Source organism: Chelonoidis abingdonii, chromosome 16, assembly GCF_003597395.2.
Source record: "Chelonoidis abingdonii isolate Lonesome George chromosome 16, CheloAbing_2.0, whole genome shotgun sequence".
Lineage (NCBI taxonomy): Eukaryota > Metazoa > Chordata > Testudines > Testudinidae > Chelonoidis > Chelonoidis abingdonii.
The window spans coordinates 14,768,127-14,791,061 of record NC_133784.1 but is presented as its reverse complement, the minus strand read 5'-3'; the positions used below and the strand labels follow the sequence as shown (position 1 = coordinate 14,791,061).

At 43.0% G+C, this 22,935-nt stretch overlaps 1 protein-coding gene across 7 annotated transcripts in view; it reads left to right on the top strand.

The window, feature by feature from the left end:
- Positions 1-20,938, top strand: part of SEC24C (SEC24 homolog C, COPII coat complex component) — a 647,635-nt gene extending 626,697 nt beyond the window's left edge. For all 7 annotated transcript variants that reach the window (XM_075072850.1, XM_075072852.1, XM_075072855.1 and 4 more), the window contains 15 exons: positions 1,441-1,579; positions 3,566-3,681; positions 5,166-5,290; positions 5,700-5,891; positions 6,985-7,078; positions 8,097-8,213; positions 8,649-8,819; positions 10,134-10,230; positions 10,531-10,676; positions 11,634-11,772; positions 12,659-12,777; positions 13,548-13,727; positions 14,545-14,736; positions 15,931-16,020; positions 18,716-20,938. In XM_075072850.1, coding sequence (XP_074928951.1) covers positions 1,441-1,579; positions 3,566-3,681; positions 5,166-5,290; positions 5,700-5,891; positions 6,985-7,078; positions 8,097-8,213; positions 8,649-8,819; positions 10,134-10,230; positions 10,531-10,676; positions 11,634-11,772; positions 12,659-12,777; positions 13,548-13,727; positions 14,545-14,736; positions 15,931-16,020; positions 18,716-18,856 — 2,058 coding nt within the window. In that variant the 3' untranslated portion in view covers positions 18,857-20,938. The remainder of the gene's footprint in view (positions 1-1,440; positions 1,580-3,565; positions 3,682-5,165; positions 5,291-5,699; positions 5,892-6,984; positions 7,079-8,096; positions 8,214-8,648; positions 8,820-10,133; positions 10,231-10,530; positions 10,677-11,633; positions 11,773-12,658; positions 12,778-13,547; positions 13,728-14,544; positions 14,737-15,930; positions 16,021-18,715) is intronic.
- Positions 20,939-22,935: the final 1,997 nt, after the last annotated feature.

Below are 22,935 nucleotides of genomic sequence, written 5' to 3'. Positions count from 1 at the left end.
TGTAGTCTGGAGCCCAACAGCTAGACTAGAGCCAATCAACAATTTTAAGCATCATTTTCGTTCTCAGTGACCCAGAATTAGTAAAGTTTGACTACATTTATTTCAGAAGCATTTTGGCTGTAGAGCAGTGTAACGGGACAAATGGGAGGCATGAGGTTTCTGAACTAAACTCCCATGAGGCAATGCACCACAATAGGAAAATGCAGTTTAATGCTGAACTGGCTTGAAACAAAGCATTTGAAGCAGCAAAGAGGCCTGTGGCACCTTATAGACTAACAGACGTTTTGGAGCATGAGCTTTCGTAGGTGAATAACCACTTCATCGGATGCATGTAGTGAAAATCTCCAGGGGCAGATATATATATGCAAGCAAGAAGCAGGCTAGAGGTAACAAGGTAGTTCCATAATATTCACCCACGAAAGCTCATGCTCCAAAAAGTCTGTTAGTCTATAAGGTGCCACAAGATCTTTGCTGCTTTTATAGATCCAGACTAACGCGGCTACCCCTCTGATACTTTAAATTTTATATTAAAGGTGGGACAAAGCTGAGTATATATTAGTCTCATGAAAAATGAGTACACTTGGCCCAGTAGTACAAAGCAGAATGCAGAGAAATATGTTAAACAATCACAGCAGCAACAATAATTTAGTTTAAGTTAATTGAGATAATGAGACTGCAGCCTAAAAATTGAGGCATCCATGTTTTCTTGTCTTTGAGCAGCTAAATTCAAATTCGGTTGCTTGATGCACAATCAGAATTTTCTCCCAGTCTTTCACAAAGAATTCAGAGGTTAAGTGTGCTTCATAAAGTCAAGGGGCTGATATTTACACCTTTGGGAGTGGAATTAATTCTAGCAGTTGTAAGCCTTTCTGTATCTGGCAGTGGGTTCCCTAGAGTTACTTTCTGTGAGAGAATGGGAATATGGCATTTGAGAAAGTCTCAAATAGTTGATCTTACTGTTACTGGGCTGGTATAGAAAGAGGCTTGTCGTGTTACTGCTATGGGCACTGGGGTAAAGTGCAGAGGGCAGGCTGTTAGATATCAGCACATGAGCTTAGGGGGTAGGGAAAGAAGTTATCTTTAAATAGCACTGATCCAAAGTCCAAACACTTACAAGCCAGCTAATTTTGAGTATACAAAAAGAATTCCCACAACTGCACAAAAGCATCTAAGGAAATGCTTCCTGCGCTTAATCTTTCTCCACTTCTTCCAGTATTCACTGCACTCTTCTGACTGTTAACAGCTCCAGCCCACTGAAGAGCTCCTGCACTAGGAGCTTGAGACAATAAGGCATTTATTAAATGTATTCCAAACGCGTGGACTCCAGTGCTGTTAAAATGCTAAGACCTGCATTAGTATACCGGGAGGAAGTTTCAAGCTCTTTGATGCCTATATACACTTCCCCTCGCACTACTGTGTGACCTGTCTTTTGCTCCTCAGGCCCCTCCCTATTTGGTAGACCATGGAGAACCTGGTCCTATACGGTGCAATCGGTGCAAGGCCTACATGTGTCCTTTTATGCAGTTCATTGAGGGTGGAAGGAGATTCCAGTGTTGCTTCTGCAGCTGCGTCACTGAGGGTAAGGCTTATTTCTAGACTCTGAAAGATGTTTCAAGGATGTGCAAATAAATTATTTCATTAGCGGTGTCTTCATGGCATAGAAAACCCTAGAGCAGAGTAGAGCACAGTTTGTTGGCTTCTGCGCTGCAATTCTTTATTCTTCAAAACATTCCATAAAAAGTACACTGAGGCACACAGTTAAGTGCTCAAGTCTGAAATGCTAAAGTTAAGATTGCACAAGTAAACTGAACCGTACCCCTTGTGTGTTTGCCTGTCTAGCTAAATGATCACATACTATTTCTCAAACTAGAATATACGTTTCTCATCATTGAACACACATGTAGTATCTTACATTTGTTAATTTGTTTATTTACTGTTTCCATTGTCCAGAATGCTTTTGACAGTCAAAGTGTGGAACTCTTTGCCAGAAGATGTTGTGAAGGCCAAGACTATAACAGGTTTCAAAAAAGAACTGGATAAGTTCATGGAGGATAGGTCCATCAGTGGCTCTTAGCCAGGATTGACAGAGATGGTGTCCCTAGCCTTTGTGTGCCAGAAGCTGAGAATGGGCAACAGGGGATGGATCACTTGATGATCACCTGTTCTGTTCATTCCCTCCGGGGCACCTCGCATTGGCCACTACTGTAAGACAGGATACTGGGCTAGATGGACCTTTGGTCTGACCCAGTATGACGATTCTTACGTTCTTATGACTTGTATTTAAATAGATTAATGTTCTTTTCTCAACAATTTAGTCAACAGCATGTACTGTAGCTTTTCAACCAACATTGCAGCCTATGTAGGTGCCATTCAGTGGTGAGACAATTAACAGCTGTAAATGGCAATGGTCTATTGGCTATTTAGTCTTTACTGTTAATCTAACTTGATACACAATATACTCCAGGTTAAATAGTATAATTACGGTGTACTTCTCATATAAATGACTTCCATAGACTCTAGCATGCACAGCGTAGTGTGCTACAAGATGCTACACAGGTATTTAAGGTTGTAAAACAAATTATATGTCTTATTATTTGAGAAATAGTGGTCATGCTTATTCTCAAAGGGGCAGAGTAAGGTTGCTTAGGCAGTCTTTGTAATTTTGTTATTTCTGTCAGTCATGTCCTACATTAAAATTCTCAAAATACTCAGTATAGTTTTAAAATAAAAATAGAAAAAAGAAATTCCATTATCTGCAGCCATTTGGCTAGGTATCTCTGTCCTGCACACTGTCCTGGTCACTGTAGGAATAGTACAGGGGAGTATCTTACCTGTGAATCTTAAGAAAAGAATGCTTCCCACAATTCTGCAGCTAGTGTCTGTTAGGAGAAGACCTCCTCTCTTCTCATCTACCCCAGCAAACACACATCAGGTACCTGCTCAAGTATTTCCAAAGTGCATTTGGGCACAGACATGTGCATCTAAACTTTTTAGTTTGCAGCTAAATTAACCCTGCATGTATATTGCAGCCTTTAGTGGCACACTTAGTGGCAGACTGCTTCACAAGCAGTGCTTTGCCCATAATGGCTCCGGTCCACCGTTACAACTGCCCTTCCCGTGCTAGTAGCATCGCTGTAGCAGACTCTGCCCTCTGAGGCTGTATGTGCAGCATGTTGGGGCTATCTCCTTTCTTATGGAGATGCACATGGTGAACCTCTAACTTATCTCAAAATCCTTTTTGAAGCACCTCTTTTACCATTTAACTCAATCTTGTATTTGAGAGAAATCCTCTGAAGTAACCCAGATTTTGGTACAAGGTGCTTTTTTGTAGTGACATTTCTGACTGAGCACAGCTCTTGAGTCTGTTAATGCTGCGTCTAGACTGCCAGTAAAGATTCCCCAGTCATGGTCACATGCACACTAGTGCAAAGCACTAACCAGCTTTCCTTTGGTGTAGTCGAACACCCACTGCAGCTGTCACCAGGTTTGCTGTCTATTGACAGTCAAAGTATTAACTGTTGTAGACGAAGTACGTGTCTGTAAAATTTGATGTCTTTGTCCCTAGTGCCGCCTCACTACTTCCAGCATTTGGATCATACTGGCAAGAGAGTGGATTTCTATGATCGACCTGAATTATCATTGGGCTCCTATGAGTTTTTGGCAACAGTCAGCTACTGTAAGGTACAATAATGTACAGTTAGTGCATTGCTGTGATGTTAAATAAATCTCATGTCCTCTGAGAAACTGAGTGGAGGCTGAATCAGCTGGATTGACTTTCTAGCTGGTAAAGCCCATTGATGGCATCTCCTTATATATCTGAATCAGGTCAGATTTTACATACTTGCTTTCCAGTCAGATTGCACATACCATAATATCAGTAATTATTATCAGTAACTAAAACCGTATCTAGGAAAGTACAAGTTATCTGTCCACAGTGGCAGCTGCACCTTGCCTGCCATCTGCTAGAGAAGACAAGTTTGTTGCATGATAGTCATTGGGAATTGAGCAGGCGGAGATGGGAACTAATGGGATAGAGCAGTCCCCTACAGCAGTTACTAGCAGTAATCAAGCTTGGTAAAGCGGGTTTCAAAGACGCAAGGCCGGTAAATCTGATCACAGATTTGAAACACTAGAATAGTCTGGAAAACTCATCTGCTTCAGATTCTACACATTAGTCTGTTTAAACAGTATCTTAATTTTTCAGACACTTTTTTGGGGACGGACACAGTATTAGAGTTCTATATTAAAAATACTCATCTGTTTGCTGGAAAGGGTAGGAAAACAGTTTTCTAAACGTTGCAGCTTTTTACTGACCGTGACCACATTTTTGATTTTACTGAGAGCTGGCAACAGAGCCTTCAAACACCTCTCCACACTGCAGGCAAAACAGCCAGCTGGGATTGTGGGGTAGGCGGCCTTCCCCTCACTCTTCCAGATTCCTCTTTGATTCTTCACATCTTGCCACCAGTTCTGCCACCCATTAAAGTCCTTTCTCTCCTTCTCCTTCTCCCCTTCCTCCCGGGAAGGAATCTGTGTGTGTCAATTCTCTTCTAATAGCTTAAAATTCCATGGATGCCAATAGTGAGGCACTCGCTACCCTGTTGCTTCAGTGGTCCGTCTGTCCTGTGCTCTACTTTCCATTCTAACTGTAGACTTGCAAAGAAAGGAAGTGCTGATTGGAACCAGCCTCTTCAAAGGAGAATCAGTGCTCTGAGAAATAAGGACTCCCAGCTCTGTGGGAGGAAGGTCTTCATTCCCCATGCAAGACACTAGTTTCCAAAGTCTTCTAGAGCATGAGAGTTCTGGGAAATCCTGTCTGCTGCCTGCACCATCAGGCCTGGTCCATGTAAACAGGAACTTCCTTTATACCAAACCTGTTCTTCCTGCTCAGTCGCTCAGTGATGCTACATTCCATCTAGGGCTTGACATTAGAGTTCTTCCATGCATGATTATGATGTGTCAGACACTATGATTCAGTCATACTTAAATTAATTGGGTGGGAGTGGAGAAGCAAATTAAATGCCAGTATCTTAGTTTCTCTTCTTGACTGATTACTAAATAGAAGTCACCGGAGTTTTGACAGCATTCCTATGTCTGGGTAGCAGAGCCTTTGTATGATCTCTTCTTAAGCATGGTGTAATGTTTTTCTTTCCCTCTTCTCACAGAATAACAAGTTTCCCAATCCACCTGCTTTCATTTTCATGATTGATGTGTCTTACAATGCTGTAAAGAGTGGCTTGGTGAGGCTGATCTGTGAAGAATTGAAGTCACTCCTGGATTACCTGCCCAGGTAACTAGCTCCTTTGTTCTGTACTGTCGCAGCCAACAACCGCTGCAAAGCTGCCACTCCTCTGTGCCTTTGCAGAGGGGACACTCCCTTTAGAATGCTTTTACTGCTGGTGAAAAGTAAAGGTTGACAGTATGCACAAGCCTGGCAAGTAGCACTGCAAGCCTCCATATGCTGGTCCAGCAGCATGACTCAGCCCTGTCCTGAAGGGATGATGTTGAGGGTGGCCGCCTTCATGGCTCTTTCAGTCTGTGCCCAACAAAGGAGCCACTTAGTACCAGTTGTGGTTACCTGTCCACTAGGAATGATGGTACAGGGGTTACTCATTCTCTGGTCCTGCTTTGTTCTGTTTGATTCAGCATATTGCAGCAGTTGTGCTTTCAGGGATGCAGTAAGTGTCTTTATTTTACAGGGAAGGTAACGTGGAAGAGTCAGCCATTCGGGTGGGCTTCGTCACTTACAACAAAGTGTTGCATTTCTATAATGTGAAGAGTTCATTGGCACAACCGCAAATGATGGTTGTGTCGGACGTAGCTGATATGTTTGTGCCGCTGCTTGATGGCTTCCTGGTGAACGTGAACGAGTCCAGGACAGTTATTGTCAGGTAACGGAGACTGGGGTAGAAAGGTGCAGTAAATGGCTTGTCAAAGGGACCTATACTGTGTTGAAATAGGATCCGACTCTGATAATGCCCAGTTGTACAATGCTTGGCTATAGTATTTGAATCATACATTTAATAGTGTCTAGGTATGACTTAATGTTAAGTATGCCCACAATGGAGCTGGCAAAGAACAAGGAGGTGCACTGTGATTGGGAGTATCCTTATGTTGCCAGGATGCTACAATTCTAATAGTCTCTACAAAGTTTTATATGCGCCAGTTTTAGAAAATGCTAAAAGACAATAACCAGCACATGATATACTAGCAACTGATGCACACTTTGGGATACAGCTGTACTTCACTTCATTGTTGGAGTTGTCTGAGCTTGCTCCACTAGAACTGTGACTGAACTGACAGGAGGCTGCAAAATGGGACCTTAAGAGAGAGGCTTCTTTAGAGAAGAATCTGTTAGACTGTCACTGAGAGCAGGAGATCATAACAGAGTTCACAAAGTCAGTTTATCTGAGGTTACTACTTAGTAGCTGAGAGTTGAGGTGACTGCTAACTAAATTGATTCTGTGGGGAAAAATGAGTGAGTAGCTTACATAAAACTAATAAGCATATTAAACTTTGAGTGTTTGACAGGGGATGTTTGGCTGGACTAAGTGAGACTGGGACTTACTCTTATTACCCAGAAATTTAGAAAGCAGAGCAGTGAAGCAGCTGAAGGGGAATGAACAGAAGGCTGTAGAACTTTTAAGTTAAAAACTAGAGTTTGCTCACTGTCTTGCCTGTGATGTTCCTAAGGGTCAAAGAATAGGAAGCTCAGATCATAACTTCAGAGGAAGTTATTAGAAGAAGCATTAGTTGAGGCCTTAGAATGTGCACTGAGACAACAAATGCAGGCAGAGGAAGTGGATGGAGAGATGACTAAAGATCAGTTTAAGAAACTTAATGGCATGCAGGTTAGAGAAGGATTAGTCATGTTTAATAATCACTATTTACAATGCACCTCAGTCGCAAAGGTCACCAGCTATGGATTTAGAAGGTGAGCTTTGAATCCCTTTTGGTGTTCTCCTTTTTCCTCCTTCCTGGCAGTTTGCTGGACCAGATCCCGGAAATGTTTGCGGACACAAGAGAAACAGAAACTGTCTTTGCCCCAGTGATTCAGGCAGGAATGGAGGCACTGAAGGTTTGTTGACATGCTGTTGTGGGGAGTTGGTTCATTCTGTTAAAGGTTCTGTTTTTATTGCGGAAGCACCTCTGTTTAGAGAATCTAAGAGCTGTTCATAAACACGGTTGTTGTTCCCCTCAGGTTTGTATGCAATCGGTAGGGAATGCTTAACTCATTATTGAAATGCAGCCACCTGTGTGGTTCAAGTTAGCAGCTCTAACCTGCTCAATTAATTGTATAGGATAGAAAGTGAAGACTACTCTATGCAACTGAAACTGCACAGGACTGTAACTGTAGTTTAGAATAATTTCCTGAGATGAAATTTTTGTCAGGCCCCTGGGGTTGATATGCACATTATTACAAAAAGTGCCATGGGGACTTGGAAATGGTTTAGGACCTTGGTTTTATGTCTCCTCTGAAAGATTGCTCTAGCAGTTTAGTTCTGATTCAGAGAGGACACCACCACTGATTTGCTGACATCACTTTTGCAAAGCTCCTAGACCATTTCTAAAGATTTCCCATTCCAATACCTGGCCCAGCTCAAACCTGTATGTGATGACCCATTGGCTAATCATGTGAGAATTTCCTAGAAAACACTGCTGGTACCTGTTCATGAGAATTGTTATCCATATTCACTTACACTGAGAGGAAAAGCAAAGACAAGCCATTCAGTATCCCACTCATGAGGTATCTAAGGACTGGGGATTTACCTGCTGGCAGTTTAACCATTAAAAAGATACCTCAGGCATGGGATAGTTTTTAAAAATAATAAGCTGAGGAAGCTGTTTCCAAAATCCACTGCCTTCCCTATAACTGTACTTCTGTTTCACCCACAAAACATGGGAGCTATTAATCTCATATAGGTAGGCTCATCAACTATTTGGTCACATCAGTGAAGGATTAAGTACCTAACTAGTATAGAGGAATCAGTGATGATATAAGCATTTAATGTAGTCCCAGAGATATTCTGCTTGAGAAATCCACTGTCCCTCATCAGCTCTTTCTCACATAAGCAATTTCTTCCCCTCCCCTGTAGGCAGCAGAGTGTGCTGGCAAGCTCTTCATCTTTCACACCTCACTGCCCATTGCAGAGGCCCCAGGGAAGCTGAAGAACAGAGATGACAGGAAGCTCATCAACACAGATAAGGAAAAGGTAACAATTTGATGTGCTGCTTAGGAGAGTTTCTGTTGCTCTAGGGTAACCTGGAAGGAGTCTAGAAGAGATGTAAAGTCTCCATAGCAGCTAAGTGAAAATCTTCTATTTTAATGGCTATTCCCCTTGGGTTGCCATGTGGAACTGAGTATGTGTTAACTATAAGGACAGAAAACGCTTCTGTGTCGGGAACAAGAGTGGGTAGTATTAGAATCCAGAACCCAAAGAGGGGGGAGAATAATCGTATAACTAAAAAGTTCTGCACCATCATTGTAGAAGGTTTACACCTCGTACCTATTTAATCCTAGGTGGGAAGGTGCCTTGCATACCTTAATGCTCTGAAGAAATATATGTTGTCTGTAGCAGTTACATTGGTCTCATGTTCCCTTTTTTTCCACTCTCTTTCAATCTCTGTATTCCTTCTGTCCTCCCTAGACTTTGTTTCAGCCTCAGACAAGCTTCTACAGCAACTTGGCCAAGGACTGTGTTGCCCAGGGCTGCTGTGTAGATCTGTTCCTTTTTCCAAACCAGTATGTGGATGTGGCAACACTGGGGGTGGTTCCTTACCAGACAGGTGGCACCATTTATAAGTATGCCTATTTCCAGGTAAGTGCTTTCTTGGGTCAGGCTAGCACCTGTTCTATACAGGTGAAAAAAAACCCATCACTTAGTTGCCTATCTTCTTTCATGAGATATGGGCCATTAGTGAGGTTCTTGGTTTGTACTTTAAATTCAAGATTATAACTTACATGGTTTTGTTTGCTTTATATTTCTGACTTATTTGTACCAAGGGCAAAAATGAACCTGTGCTCTATAGTTTCTTAACAATAAGAAAAGGCTAATAAAAAGTGAAGAACATTATCAGCCCCATAACAGTCATCCCAATGTATTGCCTACAGGGCAGAATCTTCCAGCAGTGCTGGCTGCACAGAGACACTTAGCATTCCAACTTGTGCTAGTTCAGGTATCTTCCTTAAATTACCAGATGGAGAAAGTTTTGCTTTTAAGTTAAAACATCAGAATTCTCTGCAGTTAAGATGAGCGGTGAAGTTTCTGCATTGTGAAAATATATGTCTAAGACTTACTTACGAGGCTAAATTAGGCTTCATTCATAATAGATGTTCATTCCAAATGGATATAATGTTTGTGGGAGAGATGGGGAGAATCTGGAAGGCAAACTGCACAGGAGGTATAGGGAACAAGTTCATATTCTTCAGGCAGCTCTCAAGGAAGAGGGAAACTGCAAAGGGTTTTGGCAGGTCTCCAAAGAGACACTTAATGGCTTCTTTTGTCAAGGTGAGCTGGATCAAGTGTTGTGCTCTGAAATGAGTGGTATATACAATGTCTCAGGCTTCACATCATGAAACTTGTCTGTAGTTGGGCCTAAATCTGCCATGTCCTGAAAATCTCATATTACATAATATCAGGGATTCAGCATTTCAGAAACTGACTGTAACCCTCTATATGTGGTGTACAGTGGCCAGAGATTTCTGTTTCCATCGCAGCAGATTGCAGAAACTCTTAGTCAGAGTTCTGCTCCTCTCACCTAGTGTAGATATTCCCAGTGGCGTTCTGTGGTAAAGGTTGTCTGAATCCCTCTCACTAGCAGTCATTGGTGCAATGGTCACCAGCAGTTTGTATGGAGTGGGGTTCCCTACCCACATTTTGAAATAATATGTATATAGACTAGGATTTTTAAAATCATAGTTTGGTATTTTTTTACTCACTAGAAAGCTTTGAAAGAAGTGGCTCCTAGAGTGTTTGGGGGAATGGGATGTTGAGAGCTGTGAGAAGGCTCTTTGGGGGGAGGGGAAAGGGAAGGGAGGATTTGAGATACCTTTGGTTTATGTGCATTGAGGCCTGTAGGCCAACTCAAATTTTTTTGGTGTGTCAGCCCTGACGTGGAGCTTTGTGTTCTAGCTGGAGACAGACCAAGAGCGGTTCCTGAATGACTTGCGCAAAGATGTCCAAAAGGAAGTGGGATTTGATGCTGTGATGAGGGTGCGCACAAGCACAGGTGGGTATTTGCATTGCCTAGACTTAATAAATTGGCCAGTAAACATGTAGGGAGTGAGAAGGGTCATAAACACACAAAACCTGGAACATACCGAGGTTAGGCTATGGATTCTGCCCTTGTAAAGCTCGAAAGTCCATGGGATTATGGCAAAACTGAATGAAAAGCTGAAGCAAGAGATCTCAAAGTAACTTAGTGTCCCTGATAGACAAGGTTGCCACACCTTCCCAAATGCTGCCCGCTAAACTACTCCACTATAAAATGTGGCTTGCTCACCTTTGAGTGTCCTTTTTTTCCTTTCAGGTATTCGAGCAACGGACTTCTTTGGAGCTTTCTACATGAGCAACACGACGGATGTGGAGCTGGCGGGTCTGGACTGTGATAAAACCATCACAGTGGAATTCAGACATGATGACAAACTGAGTGAAGATAGTGGGGCGCTTCTTCAGGTGAGGTGGAAGACAGCAGGGAACGGAGTGGGTGAGAACTTTCAAACTAAAAAATGTACTGGTATGCTACTAAACCTTCTCCAGATGGAGGTACAGGACCATTGATCTTTGGAGTGACAGCATCTACCTGTGTAACTTGCTATAAAGTTCCCTCTTGGAATTAAGATCACGTCTCAGCTGTTCATATACTGGGCTATATGTCTGCATTGCTGAGGGGTTCTGCTAGGTTCCTTACTTGACTGAGGTGCCCTCCAGTTTCAATGCTGATGGCCTATTGAAAGAACAAATCTTCCATCCTCCCTCATTGGCTCATGGTGAAACTTTCACAAGCAGTTCCTTGCCTCTCTGCCCAAGCCACACAGCTAGCTGTTTCCCTTGGGTCTTTCTCCCATTCTACCTCCTCTTCAAAGCCCTCCAGGCAGTACATTTTCCAAGACTCTCTAAGCCAGTCTTCCCTACAGGGAGATTTCCCCCAATATGTGGAACTATAAAGAAGCTCAGTCTCTTTCTGTTTATTGCCTCCTATCCCCTATTCTTTGTCTATATGCTCTATGCTTTGATTGTAAATCCTTTAAAACTATAACACTATCATCTTAATTGTCTGTCCAGCTATCCAAGCCTTGTTTGGAATAGTGGAAGTTCACACATGGGAGGGACTTGATAGTGTTAAGTGCCTTCTAGTGCACCATATGAAGGGTTTTATATAGGAAGGAAGAGGCATAGTGGTAGGTTGAAAAACCACTAGCTCTTCAACAAAAGGAATGATGGGCAGTTAGTTCTGGGGTACAGCAGGCCAAACCCTATATCACCTCCCCTTTCTCAGGCTCAGGTAGCTAACCTGAGGTTACGCTCCAGATCAAAAGGTCAGATGTTAACAAAACGGGATGTGCTGATTTGCTTACTGTAGCAGGACTGTTCTATTTAACTGTTCTGTCATTCTGTACGTCTCTTTTATAGTGTGCTCTATTGTACACAAACTGTGCAGGACAGCGACGACTCCGCATTCACAACCTCTCCCTGAACTGTTGCACGCAACTTGCTGACCTCTACCGGAATTGCGAGACAGACACACTCATCAACTTCTTGGCTAAGTTTGGTAAGAGACTGTCTTGGAGAGAGTGCTAGTCTTACTATTACTTTATAGTTCTTTCACAGCTAGTGGCACTTGTTTTCTACCTTCTTGCACGAAAGACTTGGCCAGGTGGTCATCGGAATTTTCAAATCCTTGTGCTCCTACAGTCTTTTCCCTCCCACAGACAGCTGTGATTGTAGTACTCTTTGTCTGGACTGAGGGCAAACAGAAGGCACAGCCTTGCTGCCTGTTGAGTCAGATGCCAATACTGGTCGGTGGACTGGCTGAACAGAAGGAGGCGTGTGTGTGTGTGTGGCTATTGCCACCTGCATATGTCCACTCCTGGAACTAAAGTGCTTTTCCCCCTTTAATGTTCCTGCGTTCCTCTGCTCCAGGCATGGAAAAACACAAAGTTGCTCCCACGCCCAGGTCACAGTGGTTAAACCGATGAACATCCTCATAGTGCCAAACCAGTATGTATTAAAAGTATACAAATTAAATAGGGTTCGGGGCACTGCAGAAGCCATCTGTGCTCTCCTCTCCAAGAGGAAGAGAGGGTCACTTGCATTCCACAGTGACCCCTGCTGTCCCCTTAGGGAATGGCATTGCCAGGCTCTCCAAGGAGTCTCACCAGTTGTCCTTGCCCAGAAGTGTGGCTGGCTGTGCTGCAGGGCCTTGAAGGTGCGTGTGGGGAGATGTTTGAGTTTCTGGTAGGAATGGGTAGACTTCTTCTCACAAAGTGAAAAAATGAAGTATAACTAATTCTATAATGTAAACCATCTGAGGTTGCTCTAGGTTTCTAAGCATGGCTACAGTAAAGATTTTAGACCACTTTATAAGTTAAATGTTGTCATTAATACTGATTTAACATCCCTGCTGATTTTTTTCTTTTTCATGCCTTCTTGTGCAGCATATCGTGGGGTTCTGAATAATCCAGTCAAGACAGTGCGAGACACGCTGATCAACCAGTGCGCACAGATTCTGGCATGTTACCGAAAAAACTGTGCTAGCCCCTCTTCTGCTGGCCAGGTGATTGCTTGTGGTTCGGTTTGGATGGCAGTTTTTGGAGGTTCAACTTGAGGCGAGAACTCCTCCCATCCCATTTAATCTGGGTGGAGTGCTTTACTTAGCAGCTGGGGGCAGAAATATAACCAGATAGCTTGGAAGAGAAGCTCTGTTCAGAGCGATTTCTCAGGTAGACTTTCCTGACATTGAGGCACACCAGTCACCACCTCCTCAGGAGAAACTTATGATATCTCGAGCCCTGTGATTCTTAGCAGCCGGTACCTTACATGATACTTGACTTCTTAAATAGAGGCCTCCATAGCAGGGAATCCCATTCCTTAGATACTAGGTTCCTTTGAATGGCATAACGCTTCAGTATGTTGAAGTTTAATCTTGGATCTTTTAAATGTTTTGGGTGGAGCCTCTTCAGATTTATTCCCGTGTTGGGCAAGCTTCCTTTGTATGTCTCTGCTACTACAGTATTTCTCAAGCACTATTATGATGTAAGAAAACCACAGGGTGGGTGTCTGAATCTCAGCATCGGACATCTTAAAGAACTAAGGATGCCATAATGATCCAAAGAGTTTTCCTGTCTGAATGAACTACACAATGTGAAAACTATTAGGCTCTAGAATTCTAAGAAATTGTAACTGTGATCCATTGCGATTTCCTTTCTAAGTTCCCCCTCTCTTTTTTTTTTTTTTTTTTGGTGGTCATTGAAATTACCCACTGTCTCATTCAGTGAGATGGCTGTTTAATTTCTCTCTCTTTATTCCCCATCTTGCCATTTGTAGCTGATCCTCCCTGAATGCATGAAGTTGCTTCCTGTGTACTTGAACTGTGTGTTGAAGAGTGATGTCCTGCAGCCTGGGGCAGAAGTCACCACTGATGATCGCACCTACATCCGCCAGTTAGTCAGCTCCATGGATGTGGCAGAAACAAATGTTTTCTTTTACCCCAGGCTTTTGCCTCTGGTAAGTGCTTCTGTTCCGACTACATTCGAGCCTTGTTACATGCCACAAGTAGTCTTCATTCCAGAGATTCCACTTCCCCTTCTCCTTCCCCCTCACCCCAGGAAAGTAACATTTCTGTGTGAGATGTAAGAGCGCTATGGGAGAGGAGTTGAGATGTGCCATCCAGCAGGTGCCTTTTTAATACCATAAATTTTATGTTTGTTTACCTCACACACTGGATCTGACAAGGTTTTTAATCCTCCTCCTACTTGGTGGGAATGGGTAAGCGGGGTCCTATGTGCTCTTTTGCAGCCTGGAAAATCCTCTTGCTGCATCCTTGTAATCCTACATGACAACCACAGTCCTTTCAACCTAGGAGGATGGATTGGGATTTTTCTGATGCTGCTCCTTAATTAAATGGGAAGACCCCTGGAGTAACACTAGCTGCAGAATGCACTCCCACCCCAGGGGTCAGTATTGGGATTGCAGAGTATTGCTGCTAGGGCCATGAGGCCCATCTGTTCTTGTTAGCAGTAAATAGTCTCTAATCTGTTTCACACCATACTCAGTAGGAAAGATGTTATAGCTAATAGTGCAATTCATTCCCAGTTGGTGCAGCATTGCAGATTGGTACATGATTTGATGTCTTTTCTTAGAAGAAGGAAATGTATGAGCAGGTACCTGTTGAATCAGAGAAACTTAGGGCAGGAATTGGTGTGGCTCGCAAGACTTAGGGGCATCTATGTAGTCCTTGTTCTGTAACATTTGTAATTCCCAGCTAAACATTACTAAGTAAGAATGTCTAACAAGGGGCTCGATTCCTTTAATATTTGAACAGACCAAAGTAGATGTTGACAGCGACACCTTGCCAGCGGCAATCCGGAACTCTGAAGAGCGACTCTCTAAGGGTGACATGTACCTGCTAGAGAATGGACTGAACATCTTCGTGTGGGTAGGAGTGAATGTACAGCAGGGCCTGATCCAGAACCTCTTTGGAGTGTCATCCTTCAACCACATCAGCAGCACTCTGGTAAGCTGGATAGGGGGGAGCGGGATCGGAGGAGGATGTGTGCATGACTCCCAATAATTGGAGCAATGAGCATGCAGCTCAGAAGGTCGTCATCCTAAAATCTCATTGAGCACTTTCATTGTAACTCATAGGAACATTTTATCCATTTGATTTAGCTGGCATGAACATGAGCTTCAGAACTCTCTACTTATATCCCTGTTCACGAAAGCAAGTTTGGGAAAGCTGGCTAAAGCCCAGCATGGGGCCACATTGTCCCCTTGTTGCCACATGCATGAGACTGAAAGAGATGTTTTTTATTTAGAAATCTTAAGAATCTTTTGCAGAGATTCTCCCACCGCATCGCTTGAGGTGTGTGGGAAGGGCTTACTAACAGCAGGGCCTGTCCCCACACCCTCCAGTCTAGCAGATCCTAGGAGGCTATGACAGGCCAGGGCCATCTGTATATAACTTGTGCCCTCTTTTTGGCCCTTGGCTCCCTAGCAGTGAAGTTCTACTGCCAAGGGATGTATTAGCTTTTCCTGGTAAGTTTGGGCCAGAGGAGGAACAATAAGTAGCTTGCCCACTTCCTCCCTGGACTGCACAGAGACCTCTGGAGTCTGGGGGGGACAGTGCCTCTAAGGTGATTAGTGCTCCCTTTTAGCACAAATAAATAGAGGTTGATCTGGACTCAGAGGAAGAACACATCCACGCCTGGAGCAAGGTGGCCACTAATATGGTCATATGCTGTGTTCTAGGTGAGACCTCAAGCCCATTTCACTGTCTTTAAACCCAGGACCTTCCTTCTGGCTAACGTGTTATTTCGTTGTTTTACCTAGCTGGTGACGTTAAGGACAGTTAAGAGGCTAGCTGTACCTAAACTATTCACTTGGAGTTCCTTCAGTCTGATTTCTAGCCACTTGCCTAGCTGGGCAAGTTACTCTTATAGCTTATCTGACCAAGCCATTCAGTGAAGAGAGCACTGCCAGTATGTGCCAGGCAAATGGGGTAATAGTTCTGTATTTCTATCCTCTGTTCAACAATCTCGTTTTAAAAATAGTCTTTCCAATGACTTCACCTATTCCTGGCTAGCAAGTAGCGAGACTGGCCTGAAAGCCTGGACTTTTACCTGTGTGTTATGAGGAAAGCAGCAGAATTGGTTATTGACACTACTGTAATTCTGTGTGTGTAATAGGGATCTGGTCTTTTGCATTCCAGAGTACCTTGCCAGTCTTGGAAAACCCCTTCTCTAAGAGAGTGCGATCCATCATTGACATGTTTCAGGCACAAAGATCCCGCTACATGAAGGTAAAGAACTTGGCTCCTAGCTGTGGCTCTTTAATTTCCTTCCACTGCCTTTCCTGAGCAGGTGACACCAGCCCTACTCTCATAATCTGTAATATCAAACCCGTTCTCAGCCTTCTGTTACTTGAAATTAACATGTCTGTATCATCATGCTGTTGGCAGTGAAGTTGTGTAGCACAACAGCTGTTGTTTAGCTGGAACCTTACCTTGCATTTCTGGCTCACTGCATTTACTATTCACGTTAGGCTGGGGCTCTGCTTTCTTCCAGTGTCCCAAATGATAGTCAAATATGTAGAACCCTGCGTGGATACAAAAACTGGCATCCATATCCGATCCATGATCAGCATAAATTGTCCATGGATGTCCATGGATTTGAAAGGCTCTACTAACAGCTCCACAGGTCACTGCGCAAGAGTGATGCAGGGCTGTGCCAAAGCCTCAGCTGCCCCCCACATCTTCCTAGAGATTTCCCACCACCTGCTCCGCCCCATCATACCTCCTTCCCTGCTCTGGGCAGGAAAGCTACAATCTTGAGTACTTATGTGCAGCACCACCCTTCCAGTGCGGGACTCGGACACCACTATGCAGCTGCAGCAGCTCTAACATGCTGCACTTGGCTCACTGCGCAGGAGCACAGAACTTCCTTCTGGGAGTTGTAGCTTACTTCCTCCTTCCGCACAAGCTGGTGACTACAACTCCTAAAATGCCCAGTGGACTATTGCCGCTGCTGTGTGATTCAGAGAGCTGAGCTGGAGCCTGAGGGCTGGGTGACAGCTGCTCCTTTGGGTGAGTGTGTGCTGTAGATCCCTGTGCAGATAAAAAACTTGTATCCGAATCCAAGCTGCAATCTACAAAAATAATCTGCGGATATCTGTGGATTTTATGGATTTTCTATATATGGCACTAGACACTAGTAGCCTGGACCCCCTTGTTGGTGGTCTAGCCATACATGAACTCTCAAATGAACATGTCTGGGACCTCATCTCCAAAACCATTATGCCTCATGGGGCAGATGGAGTAAATTATTGCAATTCCCGTGGAAGTAACTAGGCCGTATTTGGTAGTGATGGTATAAGCTACCCATCAGTTACATGGAGGTGAAGTAATGATTTTCCTGTGAAGTCCTGCTGCTGGAGCAGTGATAGCAGTGATGTATCAAAAAGAGGACATCACTTCTACTTCCAGCTCAGCTGTGGAACTCGGAGCCCAGAGGCAGCTGAGCTGGTTTCAAAGTCTTAAGGAAATGAATTAGGAGCAGTCCTAGAAATCCTGACCTATTTTTAAGATAAAAGGTTTATAGATGCCCAGTACAGATAAGCTTGGAGGGGAAATGAAAAGGCAAGTTTAAACAGCCTCTCCCCATCAGAGAGACTGCCTGAGCCTTTACCAATGTTTGATTTCCAGTCTTGGGTCTGCTAAAATCTATATACTGTACTGTTGTAAAAACAACTAGGTGCTCAGTTTAGCTTTTGTAATAGAAAGGAAGACATGGAAGTAGCCATTGGGTCTCACAGTGCTGTTGTAAGGGCATAAGAACTCATGAGGGGCGGCAGAAGGTCCTGACTACTCCATGCAACCCATAAGGGGAAAATTAAATAATTCATTTTAAAAGGGGATTTATAACCTTTCCCTGTTTGTTTCTGCTCTGGCTCTAGTGGAGGCAAAACATATTGTATTACTAGAGCCCTGCGTGGATACAAATTTTTTTATCCGCATGCAATCTGCAAATATGATCTGTGGATATCCGCTGAGTCGCAGGGCTCTAGATATAAAATTTGGATCTGTGTCCATCCATGAGCCACAAACATGGTCCGCAGATAACCGCATCCGTGGATGTGGATATCCACAGATTTGCAGGGCTCTATGTATTACTGCTCCTCCCACAGCAAACTTTTAAAAGGCTTTCTGAAACAAGAAATACAATATTAGGAAGCCAACTGTTAGGAGCACACAGCCATTGTACATTGGGCTAGTGATGCACTTGTCAGGTGGCTGGAGGTGCTCTGCTCTCAGCCTCCTGCCTTGCACCACACCTGACCGTACGCACATAGTTTGCTAATGCTGCACCCCTGTTGTTGCTTGGTGTTGTCTTAGGCTGAGCATCAGGGCTTTCTATCTGGACAACTGACTGGCTCAACATTCCATGACCACAGAAAAGAGGTGGTTTTTTTTAATATTACTGGCCTCCTGTATTTTGGATATTTAGTCACTTGGGTATAACTTTTGTATTATGATTATACAGTCCATTTCATCCACAGGTCCCAAAATACTGTGTGAAATGACTAAATATCATTGTCCCCGTGTTCAGATGGGGAAACTGAAGACCAAAAATTAAGTGACTTGTTAAAGTAACCAACCTGGAAATGGTACTCTGGTCTCCTGAACTTCCAGTCCTGTGCTCTGTTCACTGGACCACTGATTAAGAGTGGAATTCCTCTGCTTTACTGGTCACCTAGCCAAAACTGGAATTTCTAGAACCCGTTTAATGTACAGGCAACCCTGGACACTCTAATACTTCTAAGCTTGCTTGAGGTTTAACCTTAGTCACAGAAATTAAAATGTTCTGAGTAGGTGACTTCAGTGATTTCTTGTTCTGGAGTTCTTAGTTGCTCAGCCTTCTTATCTCACTTAGGTGTTTTCTTATATACCGAAATCACTAGCTGATGCTTACTCACAAATCTTTTTTGTTTGCTTATAGCTGATAATTGTGAAGCAAGAAGATAAATTGGAGATGCTATTCAAACACTTTCTGGTGGAGGACAAGAGCATGAGTGGTGGGGCTTCATATGTGGACTTCCTCTGTCATATGCACAAGGAGATTCGGCAGCTACTAAGCTAGAGGAGGGAGTGGTGCTGGACTCCAGCAGTGACATTTCAGTCTCCACTAACCACCTGATCCATGGGCCCAGCTCCCTCAAGAAGGACAATGTAGAAACCTGTACAATTCCATAATTTTTAATACACATTGCATAAGCAGAGATCCTTTCAACCTCTCCCAGCCCCATTTGAGAGAGATTCAAAATTTCCTGGTGAGGGCAGAGAAGAGGCCTTTGAAACAGGCCTTTTACCTGTCTCTAAATTGTTTCCTGTACTTGGCAGGAATCTACCCCCCTATGCTCGCTAATCCTGTTGTAATGAATGTAGTTTCTCAGTTCACTGTACATGATTCAGCATTGGGTGAAAAAGCGATAACTCTTCAAAACTACTAGTCGTTGCTGTGTGTTTGTGCGTGCGTGCGTGCTCCAAGAGAAGAGGAGCCAGGAGGGGGAGGACAGGAGGCAGGCCATCGAGCCAGATGGTGGGAGTTGGAGCACTTAAGCATTTTTTTTACATCTCCTTCCTAGTTTAGGGGAAAATACAACATGCAGAGCACAAACTGCAGCTTGTGGCCCTTTGGACTTAGGAGTCTTCATTTAAAAAAAAACAAAAACAGACAACTTATCAGCTGAGCTGTGAGCCAGGGGCTAGCAGGACAAATCCTTCCCATATCTCTGCATCTTTATTATAGTAAGATTTGCTCTGCAGAACTGTAGTAGAATAAATAATTTTTAAAAGTTAGTGAGCAACAATCAACAGCTGCTGAATGGGAGAGGGGTAGAATCAGTGCCTTCTGTTGGCATGAATGGCACCCCCGCAACCACCTTCCCTTCCTTGGGAAGAGCAACCTCCCCTATCTTATTTTTCTGTGTAGCATCGTCTTACCCCTTCCATGTTCTATGGCCTCTTGTCACTCACTTGTTTTACTAGAGCCTACCTACACTGTTCTATTCATGGTGATCATACCTGCCGCCTCCCTGTTTCAGTTTAAATAGGAAATATTTTTAGCAAGGTGACATGGGGCTGTAGGGAACAGGATCTGGATGACAAAGTGGCCGTTTTCTGTTCAGACTAGGCTGAATCACAGCAAAGAAGCAAGGATCTGAATTCTACTGGTGCAAACTTGAGGCTGCTTTGTATCCCAGAGTGCAAGGAAGGGGATGCAAAGGAACAAGAATAGAGTTTAAAATGCGCTGCATAAGGTAATACCAAATACTTGACCTCAGTTGTTGGGAAGGTGCCAAAGTGGAAAGAATATTTTCAGCGCTGTAAGTTTATACCCCCCATTCTACCTACTGATCCATCTGCTTAGAAAACTTTTTGTAAGCCTGTTTGTTAACCTAAGATACCTCAGACAGATTAGCCCATCCACTTTGTGGCTGGCCACTCTGCCTCTCCACTCTAAGGATGGAAGAGAGGAATCCTGCAAAGGGGAGTGATGAGTCTAAATCAGATTCAGAATTCTAAGGGCTTGTTCATTAATTTTTGAAAGGGGGGTAATTTACTTTAATACTGATAGAGCTCTTACAACACCCAGGATTTAGTGAGGAGACAGCAGCACTGAAGATGGGAGGGAGAAATGGGAGAATATGCAGAATAATGGGTGAACAGATTGGATGCAGTTAGAGGACATGTTTTAGCTGGACTTGGCTTTTCAAAATAAGGTCCTTGTGCAGAAGACCTGTTTTGTTTTAAACAAAAAACTTGGCTCTGTGGTTTTAGTCCCATTTACAGTGTGTGTAAATCTGTTTTTCTTCTTCTGCTGCTAGTTTTGTCTTCTCTCGTATCACTACACACACAGGGGAATGAAAACGGTAATGAAGAAACTCCTTTAAGATGCAGTAGACAATTCTTCAGCATTTTTTCGTATGTATGTGGCTGACATTTTTTACCCCATACACTGCATCCAACCAAAAATGTAGAGGGTTTTTTTTAAACCACTGAAGAGAGCTTCCCAGGAATACAATGCTCGGCAACCACAGACTTCCACAATACTAATTTCTAGCATTAATATAAGAGAGGGAAATAAGCTCATAAGTGAACCTTTCATTTTCTTCACTCTTGTTTTTTTCCAATGCATCTTTTAATTTGTAAAGAAATAAAATACATCTTAATATATTTTTTTATGTCATTGTTAGTAAATAAACACTGCTGATTATTTTTCCAAACCCTGTACTTGGGGGTGGGCAGGGAGGCAGGGGAAAGACTGGGGTCTAGGTGAGTAATCGCAATCCAACCTGCTGCCAATCAAGTTCTGTATTTTTAATATTTCCTGTTTGGATGTGTTTAACTTTCCACCTCTTCTGAACCTTTATTTTGCTGAGAATATTCCCTTTCTGCTGAGGTGGCTTGGGTTAAATTTCGATTGCTTTTTGGTCTATTTCCATAACCATTCTAGTTGATATTTTGAGACAGTATTATTAGCTACAATTAGAATCTCAAGGACTCCATTTTTCTCAGAGTAACCCATCATTAAGATGGCAAGAGAATTACTAATTTTCTTTGAATCCAAAAATAAAGTTCAAATTAAACACAGCAGTTGGCAACAGCATTCTTGCAAGTCTAGGCTAAACTTGTAATCTGTGCATTGCACTTTAATTTGAATCTCATTGTCTCCTCTATACACTTGACTGTAGCCTAAAACATAGATATTGTACATTTAACACTGATGAAAATAATCTTTTCTTCAATCTGTATATGAAAACACAAGCCAATCATTGCTAAATACCCATAATTATTTTCTGGAGAGATTCCAGTCTGTTACAGAGGGCATGTTCCTATATTTATGTCCAAAATCACTGCTGAACTCATACTTTGAGATAAGTGATGGGCTTTGTGCATTAATTATCTGGAATAAATTGTGTCTGCAGGAATGTTGTGAGATTACCCCTTTCAATGTTTATGGAAGTTGCCTAGCTGAACCAACATCTACCATCTTGAATGTACTTAGCTGGGATTTTTGCATATCCGTGCAATGAGTGGATGGGTTCCTGAGAAGGAAATGGCATAAGCACATAAGATTTACTGCACCAGACTTCTGCTTCAAAGGAAGGCAAAAAAGAACCCACAGTGTTTTTAGCCTGTTGTTCTCTGCTGTGGGTGTAAAAGACAATTTTTCTTGTCTTGTGTGGGTGCTAAGTTTACATCCTAAACTATGACATTGGATTTCTCATCACTACAAGTGTTCTGATCAGTGTATCTATTCTTTCTTTAAAGGCAAGGTGCTCTTTGGGGAAGGGACAGTCATCTTATTCTGTCTCTACAGCACTGAGCACAGTGGGGCCTTGGGCCATGACTGGGGCTCCTAGCCAATGGTAATACAAATACGAAATAATAAAAGGCAGTTTGACATGAGCTCATACACCTCTGCAGTCTAAAGTTTCTTTTTTCAGCCTTCCTTTGAATCTGATCCTCCCTTTCTAACTCAGTTCTGTTGGTTAAAAAGCAGACAAGTTGTGTCAATCTGATCCTATGACATCCGATATTTCAAATTGGTATAAGAAAGAAGCTGTATGGAAATGTAAACCATACAGGCTGGCAAAAAAAATTTTAATCTTTGTCACCTAAAGCAATAATTGTATGTCTTTTCCCATTTTGTGGATCATGTCAGAAGATAAAGATCTTGTAGACACATTCCCCTCTGTCTTTCTCTGCAACACCTAGAGTATATGGTCACAAAGTAATATTAAGAAAGTAGCATGGCAAGAGGCAGAAAATGCATTTGCTTTTCATGAGTACCGCTGCTCAGTTGCTTCTACCAGTTCTGTATCTTTGCTGTTTTGCTTCCTCTTCATAATCTTAGAACTCTGTTAATTAGTACCAAATCTCTCCCTGGCTGTAGCTTCCCACTGCTTTAATTGTTACAGTTTGGATTTGTCCTCCTGTGTGTTTGCTGCCCTACCACACTTGGTAAATTTCATCACTGTTGAATTGACACCAAAGAAACTTTAGGCACACATAGAATATCAGGGTTGGAAATGACCTCAGGAGGTCATCTAGTCCAACCCCCTGCTCAAAGCAGGACCAATTCCCAACTAAATCATCCCAGCCAGGGCTTTGTCAAGCCTGACCTTAAAAACCTCTAAGGAAGGAGATTCCACC